General features: G+C 43.2%; 2 protein-coding genes across 21 annotated transcripts in view; one reads left to right on the top strand and one right to left on the bottom strand.

Moving 5' to 3' along the window:
* Window positions 1-31: 31 nt before the first annotated feature.
* On the top strand, window positions 32-9,846 carry TTC19 (tetratricopeptide repeat domain 19). 8 transcript variants are annotated; one of them, XR_013923078.1, is made up of 13 exons: window positions 32-243; window positions 305-378; window positions 497-607; window positions 691-729; window positions 1,272-1,328; window positions 1,588-1,649; window positions 2,169-2,263; window positions 2,462-2,616; window positions 2,896-3,058; window positions 3,510-3,705; window positions 4,135-4,285; window positions 8,432-8,776; window positions 8,871-9,846. XR_013923078.1 is itself a non-coding variant. In XM_080356899.1 (10 exons), exons 1-10 carry the CDS (start codon window positions 57-59, stop codon window positions 3,641-3,643), a joined length of 1,077 nt encoding a protein of 358 aa, XP_080213025.1. In that variant the 5' UTR covers window positions 32-56; the 3' UTR covers window positions 3,644-4,002. The 8 variants fall into 8 exon arrangements, 6 of the variants coding, with proteins under 6 accessions (XP_080213025.1, XP_080213027.1, XP_080213028.1 ...); XR_013923077.1 differs by lacking the exon at window positions 4,135-4,285; XM_080356899.1 differs by lacking the exons at window positions 4,135-4,285; window positions 8,432-8,776; window positions 8,871-9,846 and having other exon boundaries at window positions 3,510-4,002.
* The window catches only part of NCOR1 (nuclear receptor corepressor 1), a 57,134-nt gene continuing 48,472 nt past the window's right edge, over window positions 4,840-13,501 (bottom strand). For 7 of the 13 annotated variants that reach the window (XM_080356894.1, XM_080356887.1, XM_080356895.1 and 4 more), the window contains 8 exons: window positions 12,970-13,127; window positions 12,516-12,739; window positions 11,967-12,104; window positions 11,291-11,433; window positions 10,020-10,073; window positions 8,702-8,923; window positions 7,976-8,158; window positions 4,840-7,724 (listed from right to left, as the gene is read on the bottom strand). In XM_080356894.1, coding sequence (XP_080213020.1) covers window positions 7,537-7,724; window positions 7,976-8,158; window positions 8,702-8,923; window positions 10,020-10,073; window positions 11,291-11,433; window positions 11,967-12,104; window positions 12,516-12,739; window positions 12,970-13,127 — 1,310 coding nt within the window. In that variant the 3' untranslated portion in view covers window positions 4,840-7,536. Of the gene's footprint in view, window positions 7,725-7,975; window positions 8,159-8,662; window positions 8,924-10,019; window positions 10,074-11,290; window positions 11,434-11,966; window positions 12,105-12,515; window positions 12,740-12,969; window positions 13,128-13,501 lie in introns of those variants that run through there. The other 6 variants (XM_080356896.1, XM_080356898.1, XM_080356888.1 and 3 more) reach the window with 6 other exon arrangements.

Raw genomic sequence — 13,501 nt, 5'->3', positions numbered from 1 at the left:
GTGACGCAATCACGCATCACGTGGCGAGGGCGAGCTCTTAAAGGGCCCGCGGGGGGATGCTGGCGGCGGGGTTACCGAGGCTGCTGTGCCGCTTGGCCGCCCGGCGCTGCCCTGCGGGGCTCCGGCCGCTCCGCACCGCCCGGCGCGGCGGGGCCCGCGGGGAGGAGGATGGCGGCGGCAGGACGGGGTTCGCGCGGCGGCGCTGGGCCCGGCCGGCCGGGGGTGCCCTGGGCTTCCTGGGAGGTGAGGCGGGCGGCGGGGGCGGTGCGGGGCAGGGCGGTGCGGGGTCACCCTCGCCCCGCAGCCCTCTCGCTCTTCCCCAGGAACGCCGAGGAGGACGACGAGGACGCCATCATCCTCCTGCTGAAGAAAGCCAAGGTCAGGCTGCAGGGCGGTGGAACCTCGGTGCGGGGGGAGCCCGTCACGCCTGGCCCCGGGGGGTGCCCGGTTCCTGGGGGTCCCTGACCGGCCCCTCGGCGTTTCCTGCTCTCTGCAGCTCAGCGTCATGAAGGGGGAGCTGGGAGAGGCCGATCGGATCCTGCACCAAGCCCTGCGGCTGTCGCACCAGGCGGACAACAGGGACGCCATCGTGTACACCTACAGCATGGTGAGCGAGCCCCGCGCCGGCTGGGGCTGCAGGGAAAGGGAGAAGCGGTTGTGTGGAGCTTCGGCACTGTCTGTCTCTTCCAGATGGCAAACGTGGCCTTCATGCAGGGACAGCTGGACAACGTGAGTAACTCTGGTTTGGTTTGGTTTGGTTTTTTTCCCTTTGAATGTGGAGATGCTGACAAGTTCTTGAAGGTGCAGCGTGCTGTGACACGCTGAGGGTTGCAAGGCAAGAGATGTCCCAGCATAAAGCAGAAATCTGCTTCGGGACCACAGTGCCATGATCATGGGGTGCTAAGATGCTTTCACAGTTTGAGCTCCAAAATGGTGTGAAAGGGAAGAATTTCTTCTTACTTTTAGATGCCACAGTCAAGCACTTAAGTGACTGTCCCAAGGGGAGTCCAGGGAAGCCCTGAATCCACACAGATGTGGCAAACTCACAGCTGGCGGAGCAGTCCCGCAGCAGAAACTGAAGGGACTCTTCTAGTTGGCAGTGCTGTTGGGCTCTGGTTACTCTTTCACTTCTAACTGGTCTTGACATACAATGTAAATGTCACAAATTGTGAGGCAGGTTTCTCCCAGTAACCTGCATCCACATGGGGTACAGATTATTTTCTTCTAACTTCCATTTTTCCTCAGTGTTGTCTTCAAAATTCTCATTTCAGGCAGAAAAGCTCTACAAAGCAAGTATGAGCTATTTGCTTGCAGGGGACACAAAGGAGGTATGTTCTGATAAAGCCTTTCAGGGAGAAGCATTAACAGTTCTTTGGTCTGTTTCTTGTGCTGTAATACCTCCTGCTGGAAGCTGGCAATACCAGCTCTGAGCTTGCCAGCTTCTCACAAAATTCCTTTAAGGGGATGGCAGCTCTGGAGACAACAGGATGGGCATTTTTAGGGTCTGAAAGTGTTCTCTGGCAAAGTAATGTTTCTACTGGGGAGATGCAAGAAGAATAACAGTTGCATTGTGTGTCCTCCTGGCAGGATGACAATGCAATCCTTGAGATGTCCCTCAAGCTGGCCAGTATCTATGCTTCTCAGAAACAGTGAGTTCCCTGTTAAAGGCATCTTTTGCTTTCATCTCAGTGTGGTGGTGGTGGCCAAGCAGAGGCTCTTTCAAGTGCCGGAGGAAGCTTTGATATGACAAGATACCATCAACATAAAGTTCCCACAGGCATGATATTTGCCCGCTGTCACGTAGCACAGTGACTGCTGATAGACTTGTCCAGCTTAGGGCAGAAGGAGCCATAGAGGACAGAGCTCTTTAGTCTTAAATCCACCTCTCACAACAGACAAAGCTTTTGAAGCACTTGGTGGCTGGTAACTTGCAACTTTGTGTTTCAGTGAAGCATCTGTATGGGTTGTCTTGGCTGGTCTTGTTTGGGGGAGAGGAGGGGCCCTCTCCACCTCTTGGATCCCTTTGCCCATGGGTCAAGAGGAGGGTCCAGGTCATGATCAAGAAGAGAGCACTGAGGGCAAGAAGGGTCTGGTGAAGGGGAAAAGTCAAGGGATTGAAGGTGATGGATGGAAAGAGCTTTGCTTTGCTCAGTTGTTGCACTTTGCAGGCACGAATTAGCTGTGGCTGGCTACCAGTTCTGCATCCTGACTTTAGAGGAGAAGATTGCCAAGCAAAAGGACTTGCCTGAGGATGTCCTACCAGGTGGGACTGCCTTGTCTGCCAAAGGCTTCTCTTATTATATTTTCCTCATTTCCCTGTCCTTGATGTTGCTTTCCATACTGCCTAAGCACCATCTTTATGTCAATTCGTTTTCTTCACACTGCATGAGTTTCTCACACAGGATGGAGACTCATGCTTCATCTTGCAGAAGGGATCACTTCCACTCCTCTCTATTTGCAGCTGAAGAAAAGGCCAACACCCGTCTCTTGCTTGGGATGAGCCTAGACTCCTACGCTCGCTATCTCCTAAACATTAAACAGCTCCCAGCAGCCCAGCAAATGTATGAGAAGGCTCTGCAGATCTCAAATGATGTTCAGGGAGAGACTCATCCACAGGTGACATGTACAATCCTAGGGAATGAGGCAGCCTTTAAAGCAGCTTTGCTGACATCAAAACCATCAAAAATACACAGCACTAAATCAGGTTCTGTTTTCCTGCCAGGAAGAACAAGCATGCAACATACTGATATATAAATATAAGACACTTTATTACTGAAAGATTCTCTAGGAAATGCTACTTTTGCTAGTGTGACAGGGGGATGAATGTGGTGCTCCTGCTGCCCCAGCCTTCCACAAAAGTCTTGCTCTGAGGCTTCCTTTTCTGTCCTGGTGCAGACTGTGGTCCTGATGAATGATTTAGCAACTGTGCTGGATGCTCAGGGACACTACGATGAGGCTTACTCCTATGTAAAGAGGGCAGCTGAGCTGGCCAAGGAAACTGAACACCCCGAGGAGCACATGGTGCTCAATAACCTGGCAGCAATTCTGATGCACAAAGGTAAGTAAATAAATGTCTGGCCTACATCATTGTTCTTGTACCCATAATGTAGGACTGAACTATAGCGTTATTTTTATGTTACTATTTGTAGTTCATGCAGTAGGTCTGCTGACTTGGTGTAGGCAACCTGTGTTGTGTTCAAGTTGAATTCAGCTGCTGAAGGGTCCTGTCCAAGACAAATGCAGCACTGCTGCATCTGACTCAAAAGGTCACCAGCGAATCTAGTTTCCCTTGTATAGTAACTGGTTGCAAGAGGACAGAAGACATGCTTGAGACTTATTTCAATGATTTCTTAATGCTGAGGCAGCACCTTGTCCTGTAATTATTGCTGCTGTCTAGCTCCTTTAGTTGGCACCTTATGCTGGATGTTTTCTGAAGCTCCCTGCTTCTTGAATGTTCCAAGTAGCTCTCTGCTTGTGGGCAGTGATACTACTTTTTCCTCTTGCTACAGAAGACTTTCTGCAAGCAAAGCAAGTGTACAAAGAAGCTCTCAAGCAGGCACAACAGAAGGGAGATGTTGCTTCTGTCCAGCATATCCAGGAAGAACTAGCAGAGCTGGCCAAGAGGAGAAAGGGCTCCAAATAAGTTTGGCTACAGAGTCCAGCCTTGAGGTGGCTGACAGCAGCGAGTCAAGTACAAGCAGCCAGGTGGGTGCAGTTGTCCAGCAGAACAATGAGGAGTTTAAGGACTGCTTAGCAAGGGGGCTGCTATTGCCCAACAACTTAGCCCAAAATAAAGTTTGTGAAATCTTAACTGTAAATTTGTGGTGTAGTTTATGGTTAGAATGACCTACTGTGCTAGTGATTTAACTTTGTCTCAACTGCCAGCAAAGTGCAGCTCTAGCCTGGTGTTAATACTTGAAGTAGTAGTCACAGAAATATTCCAAGATGGCTATAGTAAAGCTAAGTCTTGAAAAAGAGAATGGGCAGGAATTGTCTCACTTGTTACACACTGGCTGGCACAACAGGGTGTACTTTTGTCAGTGCTCTGGTTCAACCGAATTCACTTCAACAGAACATTTCCCAGGCTACATACATACTGTGACAGAGCTGCAGCTCCATGTCTTTTTCAAACAGGTTGCTTGAAGATCAAGAGTGTTTTGCCAGAGCATTTAGCATCCAAAAACAGAACATGCCCTCTCAGAGGAGGTGTGAGACTGTTACACTCGGCCTCCTTACCCCAGTCCACGGCCCACCAAGTGCCAGAGCTGTTGTCCTTTTCTTGGAGGTCAGTGCTACAATGCTCAGGCTTTCTGTTGGAGAAGATGGTTACGTACAAACCATCACATGCCTTCACGTGAATTTAGTGCAAACAGCCTGCTTCTACCACAGAATCTGGCAGTTCTGCCCCACAGGGAAGCCTTATGTTAAAGATGGAGGATTAAACCAGAAGTTATCAAATCCATATTAAATTTGTAGTTCTGTTACTAACAAAGCATTGTTTTAACCTCTCATTCATAAGAACTTCAGCTATTTGGCATAATCCTTAATGTTAATTGCATCACTATTAGTTTACTTACAACAGCGTTAGTGGCTTCAGCTCTGCTTAACTTTTTGTTAAGAGGAGGCACGCAGGTTTCCTAGAGTAGATGTTCATTGAAGCTGGGAAAATTCTGTCACATATACAGCTGCTTTCTCAGAAAGCTAGGAAGTAAAAACATGGCTGTTACAGGCACGCTTGTACTAACAGAAATGCTCTAACACATTAAAGCTGATCTCTAAATTGCTGGTTTCTGGTTTTGAAGTGTTAACTGGGAACCCTGCAGCACCCCCTCAGGGAAGTGTTTTGCCTGTTCTGGTGAACATAGTTTGATGCTGCAAAACAAGAGGGAGACACAGGAAAAGCAAATGGAGAACTGATCCCCTTTATTGATTGGTCTGAATCCAGAAGTCACTGTCTACTGAAGACATTGTGTGGAAAAAAAAAAAGCTGAGTTTGATGATGCATGGGATTTTCAAGTCTTAAATGATCTCATATCAGAACCACGAAACATATCAAAGATGAAAGCATTGTGAAAGCGCTGATCAGAAATCAGTTAAAAATTTGTAGTAAACTACACTTTGTAAACATGATTTACAAACACCTTCCTGTTTGAAACAGGGCAGATGTAATTCCATACTTGAAGATGACTGGAATTGTGGTAAACCCTAACTTAGGCTCTGGAGAGGATTTTTTTTACACTGGAGAAGTTAGAACTGATAACAAACAAAAAAGCAGCAACATTTTATGTGCAAATGGCACTCAAGCTGTATCTGAGGAGCAGGTGACTACCCTACTTTGGCTATTGCTGCTGCAGCAGCACCCACATGAAGCTTTGCAAGGAACATGCTCTACCGATGGCACAGTTAGCAAAGACGTTTGTCTCTACATGCCTCTTGCACGCTGTGTTTGTTACACTAAGAAAGAGAACAAGTGAGTTTTAGAATGAAACTTAACTCTCCACTCCAAATTTAAATGTACAGAAAGGGCAGATCAACTTGTTTTCCAGTATATGTTGCTGTGGGAACAAAAAAAGTTAAGAGCACAAGTCTATGGAGAGGATGAAAAATTCATTACTTCAGGCCAGAAGGGTAAAGGACAGGAGGGTGAGAAAAATCTTTCTTAGAGAAAGACTGCAAGGAGATTTAAGACTGCCAACCCATCTATTCTGATGCATTGTTTAAAAAGAGTAGCAAAATAATTCTGTATTTGCAATGCAGTGTCAAGTTTCCACATGAGTTCCTTTGGATTTTCTTTCCCCCACTTGGGGCAAAAAGGCTTCTCTAATGTACTCAAAGTAAATTTGCTATCGATAAATGGTTCTGTACTTCTGTCTGTAACTGGGGCATTACAGTGCCTCTATAAGATGTAGCGCTTACACAGCTTAAGGTTACACAGCTCCATGATACCTTCCGTACAATGTACTGCAAATACAGTGTTCAATTAATATTTTGACTGGAAAACAACTCTGTTCATCAATGAGATGCAAAAGCAGTTTGGAATCTGACAGACTACGTCCCCCCGCTCAGTGCTATCTGTAAATCAGTCCTTCTACCCCGGAAGATTTAAATTCACTTCCTGAGGTCAGTGCAGCAAAAAATAAGATGCTCTTGAAGATGGATGTCAGGACACCCTGCGATATAACTAACCAGATGTATGTATATGCGAGCTACAGGCATATCATAGCAGGCATTGATAGATGAATGATTAAGGAGACTTTCCTAGTACCATATACAATTTAAAAATAAAAATCAAAATCACCCTAACAAGTATTGCACACTGTAGGAGTCAAGCCAAGCATTTGTAAGGACTTCCACCAAAAGCTTGCTTAGAGGGCTAGGGATCGGGATGGGGACGCAGACTTTAAAATAATTATTACATCAAGATTTTAAAATCAGACTGGAGGAAGGTAATAAAATCACAGTACCTATTGCAAACTGGTTGTAACAGAAGCCAAGTAGTTGACTCGTGTGTTGCTCAATTATTCTATAAAAGCATTTTGTTTTATTTAAACTTGGGATGTCGAGGTTTTTTCTTCTTCAAGGATTTATCAACCCACCCAGAGCCTCTGTTCAGATAAGCCATTTGCTGTGGTTAAATATGACAGTAAAATTTAGTAGCCTGTTTTGACTGCATACAATGCAGAAACAGAAAACACTAAGATAGGCTTTTGGGGCACAATTAAAATTCCCAGTGTGCACAACAGTGAGGTATGCCTCCAGAAGCTGTTCTTTTTTTTATCCTTTTAAAAATGAACCATAACATACCCATGCAAGAATATTTCTGCAGTGTTGCTAAATAAAACCAACTGCACCAAAAATTTACAATGTGGCAGAATTTAAAATTCAAAGAAATATATCATCTTATTCCAGCGAACCGGACTATGTTAATGTACAGAATTCATTAAGGGGTCAGTTTTAAAAATCAACATTTTCACAAGAGCTTGACCACCACTGAGAAAGTGTGTCTAGGGGGAAAAATGTATATATAAAAGCACAATGCCTGCAAGAAGTGGCAGGGCATTAAATGGGCAAGGATGCTAGGGTTCTGTTAGGCTAGGCCGGGAGGCTAGGGTTATGAAGAGTACTCTACGCTGGAGAAAATGCTTAAAAAAAGTTACAAAATGACCCCCAAAGTTTAGGCAATGATTTGAACATAAGTACACCAGATACTATAGCAAGGGAAAAAACACTGCAAAAAGTACTCTCTATTTACAGAAGAATGATTTAAAGACATTATGGTTTTCTTTACAAATAGATGTAGAACAGGAATAGTCCACATTTTTAAAAACTCTTTACATATTTATCTTTAGTAAGTCAACCTTCTTGATCACGATCCTCCAACACACGGCCTGTGCAGAAGGCATTTAACGGACTCTCCTCCAATTCTTCACTGTGTGGCCCTTGCTCTCTTGGAAAGTCTCTATGGGCACAAGTCAAAAATAGATTTTTTATTTTTTGACCCGCAAATTAAAAAAAAAAAAAATAATTCTGCATAGTTCAGTCGTCACTGTCAGACAGAGTCTCGTATTGTGCTGAAAGCAGTGGTGCGGGCTCTCGCTCCCAGATCCTGTTCTGTTGGTGAGTGGTTGCTTGGCTCATGGACGGTGGGGCGCACGCAATGGATGTTGGCGGCGTACTGCTCAGCATCCTCATGGTCAGCGGGTTGTAGGGAAACTGGGTTGAACCTGAATCAAAGAGAGTTTCTCCAAGTCAAAAACAGGAGCTGGTCTAAGAAACCTGTATCTGAAAGACAGTCTGGTTTTGGTTGTGACAACCAGCAGAAAATCTGTTTCAGAAAATCCTCATATACTGTAACCTAGACCTATAGGTGCTTTGATCTTTTGACCAATATAGCAGCGATACAATATGTCTACATCTGACCTTTCAAAAAATATCACATCTGATTCATTAAGTTTGAAAGAAACACATTTCTCACCTGTCGATGAGGGCCGGTCTTCCCAGGCCCACACCGGAGTCTGTCTGTGGTAGTCCCCTTCTGAATGCACGGATGAGACAGACGAAGGTCTTTCGGTTCCCAAATATCCCTGTCCAGGAATCGGAGACTTCGACTTCCTACTGTTTGACTTGCCGATGAGCTTCTGCTTGCTCACTCCCCCTCCTGGAAAGAGAAGGGACAGAATTTTAGAAAAACGTTACACTGCATTTTAGCTTCTCTCTGTTTCTCTAAATTATCACGTAACAGCAAACAGAAGTTTCACACTGGTGCCTTATGGCACGCTGAGTTACGACAATCAGTGGCCATTTAGACTGGTCTTCTAACACCCTATTGCTAGGAAATCCCTATTCTTTCACAATGGAGTTGTGCTTCCATGTTCAGGAGGGGAGATGTTATCAGTTCAAGCCAGTTCCCACTGTCATGTGTATTTTACAGGTGGTGTACTACACACGCATTGTCATCACACCACTGAGAAGCTCCAGGTGTCTCATACACCCCGTTATCTCTTCCCCTTTCACCGGTGTTGTCATTCTCTGAGAAATATTGGCTAATGCTCCTGAAGTCACCAGCACCATTTTGGAAGCCAGGACCACAGGAAGGAATGGAAACATCATCTCTATGACTTCCAGAGGAAAGACAGTGATTCTCAGTGACACCAAATGTATCCAAACCCTTAATTTATATTTAGCAGCTGCAATACCTCACCTGAATTTGGTGATGGATTAGCCTCTTCCCTACGCGTCTCACTGCTCGCTGATACTGCGGCACTGGAACTGCCAGGTGCGACTGCGATGGCTTGTGGCATCACAACTCCATGTTCCTCACTCTTGTCATCAAAGTTTCCCATCAATGCTTTCCTAATAATGTCTTCCAGACCCAGATTGCTGGCAGGATCTGCAAAGGAAGGACCCCTAGAACTGACTGCACCTGGGAGATAAAAGAAAACATACAGGGAAAGGTGGAAGGGGAGGCAAAAAACATCTCAGAGAAATTACAAAGGGATATGGGAAAAGATTTTTAGAGAGGCAGAAAGGTGGGAAAAAAAGAAAAACAAAAAGAGAGATGAGATCTTTCAAAACGCAAAGCTACATGCTCCAAAGCAGCTCACAACGACTGGAGTTAGACATGCAAACACTGCAGAGCTATGCCAGGAGCGCCGCTACGCCACACTGATCGCAAGAGGGGAAATTCTGCTTTCTTTTTGGTGGTTGTTTTAAAATAGCAAAGGAAGCTGAGCATGCTGATTGTGATAGCCTATTAAGTAAAATCTGCAGTTATTATTCAGTTGTAAGAGACCAGAAGAATCCTTCCCTCATTAATGATCCATACTCATTTGTCTTGCCAAATGTGATACCTGGCAAATATTCATTGCAAAAGCTTCTCTTTCATCTAAATTAACGGAGATCGGGACTTTCTCCATTTAGAAGACAGCAGCACTGTTCCAGAAGGGACAGTGACTGGCCAAATTGTGTCAGGTCAATCATGGTGTAACTCAAGATTCAGATTTGGCAGTTCTTATCTCTCACATTTCAGTTCAATTCTCTGTCTCAGTCGCTTCTTAAACACAGTTAAATTGTGGCTTACGTTTAATTTCCCTGTCTCAGAAAGCCGGGGGGCTATTCTTTATCATAGAAAAAAACCCCTATCACTATTTTAAACACACCAGTTTATAAAGTAAGCTACATTTGATGAACTAAGCTCCAGTTTTGTTTAACTACGCGGTATTTAAATTTATATTAAGCGAGATGCTAACCAGTTTCATGACTTCTACATCTGTGTAGGATTTGCAGAGCACACAGAAACAAAATGTTCTTGCCTATGTTCCCATTTAAAATATTTTCTGAAACTTCCTTTGGTCATTTTGCTTTTCCTTTGGTCATTTTTGCTTCACAAGAAACACATTTTTAACATTTTCATTATCTTCCTTGTTTACTGGACTCCTCAAAGCATATAATAAATGGAAGATATTACATTAGTTTATTTTTTTTGAAATATATGTTGTTTCTTCTACTGAAAATCTTACCTGAGGTAGTGACTGCTGGCAAATTGAATATTTCAGTCCCTGGCTGAGCAGTTGCTGCAATTAAAGCACAACATTTCATTCCATTTTCCAGCATCGATGATCACTACAAGTGATCGCTACTAGTCCTAATGTGCAAGGTATAATTACTTTGAACTATTGTCAATATTCTGTTCTTTCATTCTCAGTCTTCTAAGATGAACGTGTGTCTATGTCTTCTCAGGCAAATGATCTATACCAGGGTAAAAGTATCTTATGTGGTGGTGTCTGGCCTTCTTTTCAAGACATTACTTCAGGAAGCAGACTGACTTTTTGAAGTTTCACAGTCTATGTACTTTCAAATGCAAAGCTGCATTTGATTTGCTAAATACATATTTCAACATGAACCTTACAGGCTGAGTATTTGTACGTATTAAAAAAATGAAAGACAACAACCTTGAATGGCTGAACACCCCCTCGCCAACATTACTTATGTCCAATTTGAGAACAAAGATTTTTAACCAGAGGACTGAATAAATGTATAGATGTATAAATGTATAGATTATGTATACACTGTATACAGGAAAAGATTATGGGCAGTAATGGAAAGTGTGTTGGTATGCCAAGCATGCATGTGAAATTTTCAAACGAGCAAAATCTATCGTGTGCACAATGGGAAACCAATAAGAGAATATTGCAGCCCTTACTGACACAGCCCTGTTTCCTAGAGATTAATTTATTGCTCGAGGCAAGAGCATCCACTTTCAAATCAACACTTCCTATTAGGTACTGAGGTCACAAACAGCTCAACTTTTACTACTGATAAGTTTGATACAAAGTTCCATTAAGGTTTCTAAGAGAAAAATAAAGAATATACTTCAAGTATCATATTCCGCTATGTCACTGTCCATTACTGAAACTGTATTAAAATGTCTTTTTAACAGCCATAATAATAAGGGCCAAGAAAACACAAAACACTCAGTTTTCAAGACAGCTTTTAGCAACTCATTAATTATGCTCTTTTCTCTAGTTTTCAGAAACGATTTCCATCTAAAATTAAAGGTTAAAAAGCTTAAATGTGACAGTTCTACATACACTGGTATTAAAAAAAAAAGGGAAAAAAGCCAACAATTTTTCAGTTCTTTGGTCATAAATCATTATATGTGTGTTTTATATTCATAGATTTACATTAATTCATATGTTATTTGTAACATATTTAGGTTAGGACATCTGTGGATAGCAGTGATGTAAAGCTGAAGCTGGAAAAATTCAGTGAAAAGGCAAGTCCTCCATACCCATGTCAGAGTCACTTCCACCAGATGAGTTCAGCTTTCGAAATATCTCCTGTTTCTTGGATTTTACCATGGGTGAAGTGTTCTCAAGTTTGGTGAAGAATGAAGGCAGGTAGCTTATACTGCCCGGAGAGCGGGAGTCAGTCCTGCCAAGACCAACATGTGTCAGAGAACATTCTTCCAAAATGTACATTTACATCTTTCCAAAAGCAGTCAGGCAGAAACCACCAACATTCACATGCTTTAAGACCCTTTCCTCAGCCTGTTTGCTGGGGATTAGACAACTCTAATGACTCTCCAAGAACAACCACTTTATTCAGGTATAAGATTCTACAGCTCGCAGAAAAGGTGACTGTGTCATTGTGCTGGAGCGTGACACAGAGATGCTGCTCCTACAAATGATCTCAGGGCTGCCTACTTCTGCCTTACGACCTGCATTTGCACTGCAAGTGTTTAAGCTGGAAGCCCAAATACTCATCCTAGCTGCTCCTCTTTACTATCTTCTCACTCTTGTCCCCAGCACATCTCAAGTATCAAAGTTTGAATGCTAGTGCAAAACAGTGATTAACAACTTGCCTGTGGCACCAGAGGGAGATCAATTAAACTGCTCTTTAATAAACACACCGTTTGCAACACAAAAAATCAGATTGACAGTTTTTAAATTCAGTTTTACACGTACCTCTGTTCAGTAGGCTCAGTTCTTTGGGAAAGCAAAAGAACATTTTCCTGTTTCTCATGTACAACTGGGACCTGAGGTGGCGAGATTGGCTCATAGGGCTCTGAAGAGATGTGACTCCTCTCTGGAGATTTTCCAGGTCTACATCCATAATTCAGAGACAGATAAGTACTCTTAATGCATGTAAAGCAGTAGTAGTTAACACATGTAATTGCATTCCTGTTATTGCATAACTACTTATGTCTAGTTATGTGTGACACGCTTTAGTGCGCTTGGGGATCTCAAAAAGATGACTTTGAATTGTCCATAATGACTCTGATAAGTTCTAAGTAATTAAACATCTTAATCCCTCTAAGGACTGGAAATTAAGCATAAGAAGTGAAGGGAAAACAGTTGCAAGCTGTGTTATGGAGCCAAGCAATTGTCAAAAACAGTGCAAAAAAAGACCAAAAGATACCTCTGCTGCTTCTCTACATCAAGATTACTGTGCTATTTTAAAATAAATATCATATTTGGGCATTAAATTTGCAGTTAAACTGATACGTGGATTACCTTCCCCTGGACTTGTCAGACAGATTTTCAGGTGACACTCTAGCACCTGGCCGCTGGTGGTGGACAGACTGCGACTGTGACTCAGGGCTGTAGCGACTCGATGTCTTTGCTCGGGTAGAAACAGGCGCTGGAGCAGGGGTGGAATTCTGGAATGTAGTGGTGGGAGGCTGCAAAGAGGGCTGAGAAACTGCTTGGTTTCTAGCAAAGTCTTGTGTAATAATTTGCTGATTGTGGCCAAAAAAATAGAAAAGAGATCTTGGTCAGACACTGGCCAGAGTGTACATATTCATGAACTAGATGAATATGAGATCGATTGCAACAAATGAGATAAGTTCAGGCACGTTATCGTATATATTGTATAATACTCAAGTAACACTAATAATTACAAAATAAGTATTTTCCTCATCAAAATATACCATTTCACATCTGAAAGAAAGCATGCAAATAAACCTACACAGATGTGATCAGCAAGGGTGATGAGCCGGTGGGTCCTGGGCACGTGTGCCATCCCTTCTGCTTGGGAAGAGGGAGGTGGAGGTTGCTGGGGTGAAGGGGGTTCCTGTTGTGTCCTGTAGCGGTGAATCGGCCCCTCGTATTGCCTGTTTGGGTCATCTAGTTGAAGAAGAAAAGGTCAGTCTGTTAAGATGGTGTTACTGAGGCTTCAAGGTTTCAAAGTTCTGTGCTTACAAATTTAAAAGATGACATGTTTCTGCATTAGATTTCAGGTATCCTGTGTGATAAGCACCTTTTCCCCCTTCATACATAGGCCCTACTATTTAGAATAGATATATAAAGCTTCATTCCACAATGCAGATGAATTTCAGTTGTTCTGTGTAATAGTTTCAGTTTTACTAATAGGTAAAAAGAAATCATGGGCAACGACATCAATATGCATTAATTTTAAAGAATATATAGAAAATAAATCTATTATTCAATCAGCTGCGCTGTAGCGTAGAGGAGCTCTGTTTAATGCCAAGTGTCAGTTC

This window comes from Nesoenas mayeri (assembly GCF_963082525.1).
Source record: "Nesoenas mayeri genome assembly, chromosome: 20".
In the NCBI taxonomy this organism is placed as follows: Eukaryota; Metazoa; Chordata; class Aves; order Columbiformes; family Columbidae; genus Nesoenas; species Nesoenas mayeri.
The sequence above is the reverse complement of the archived record's forward strand: the minus strand, read 5'-3'. Positions and strand labels throughout refer to the sequence as shown.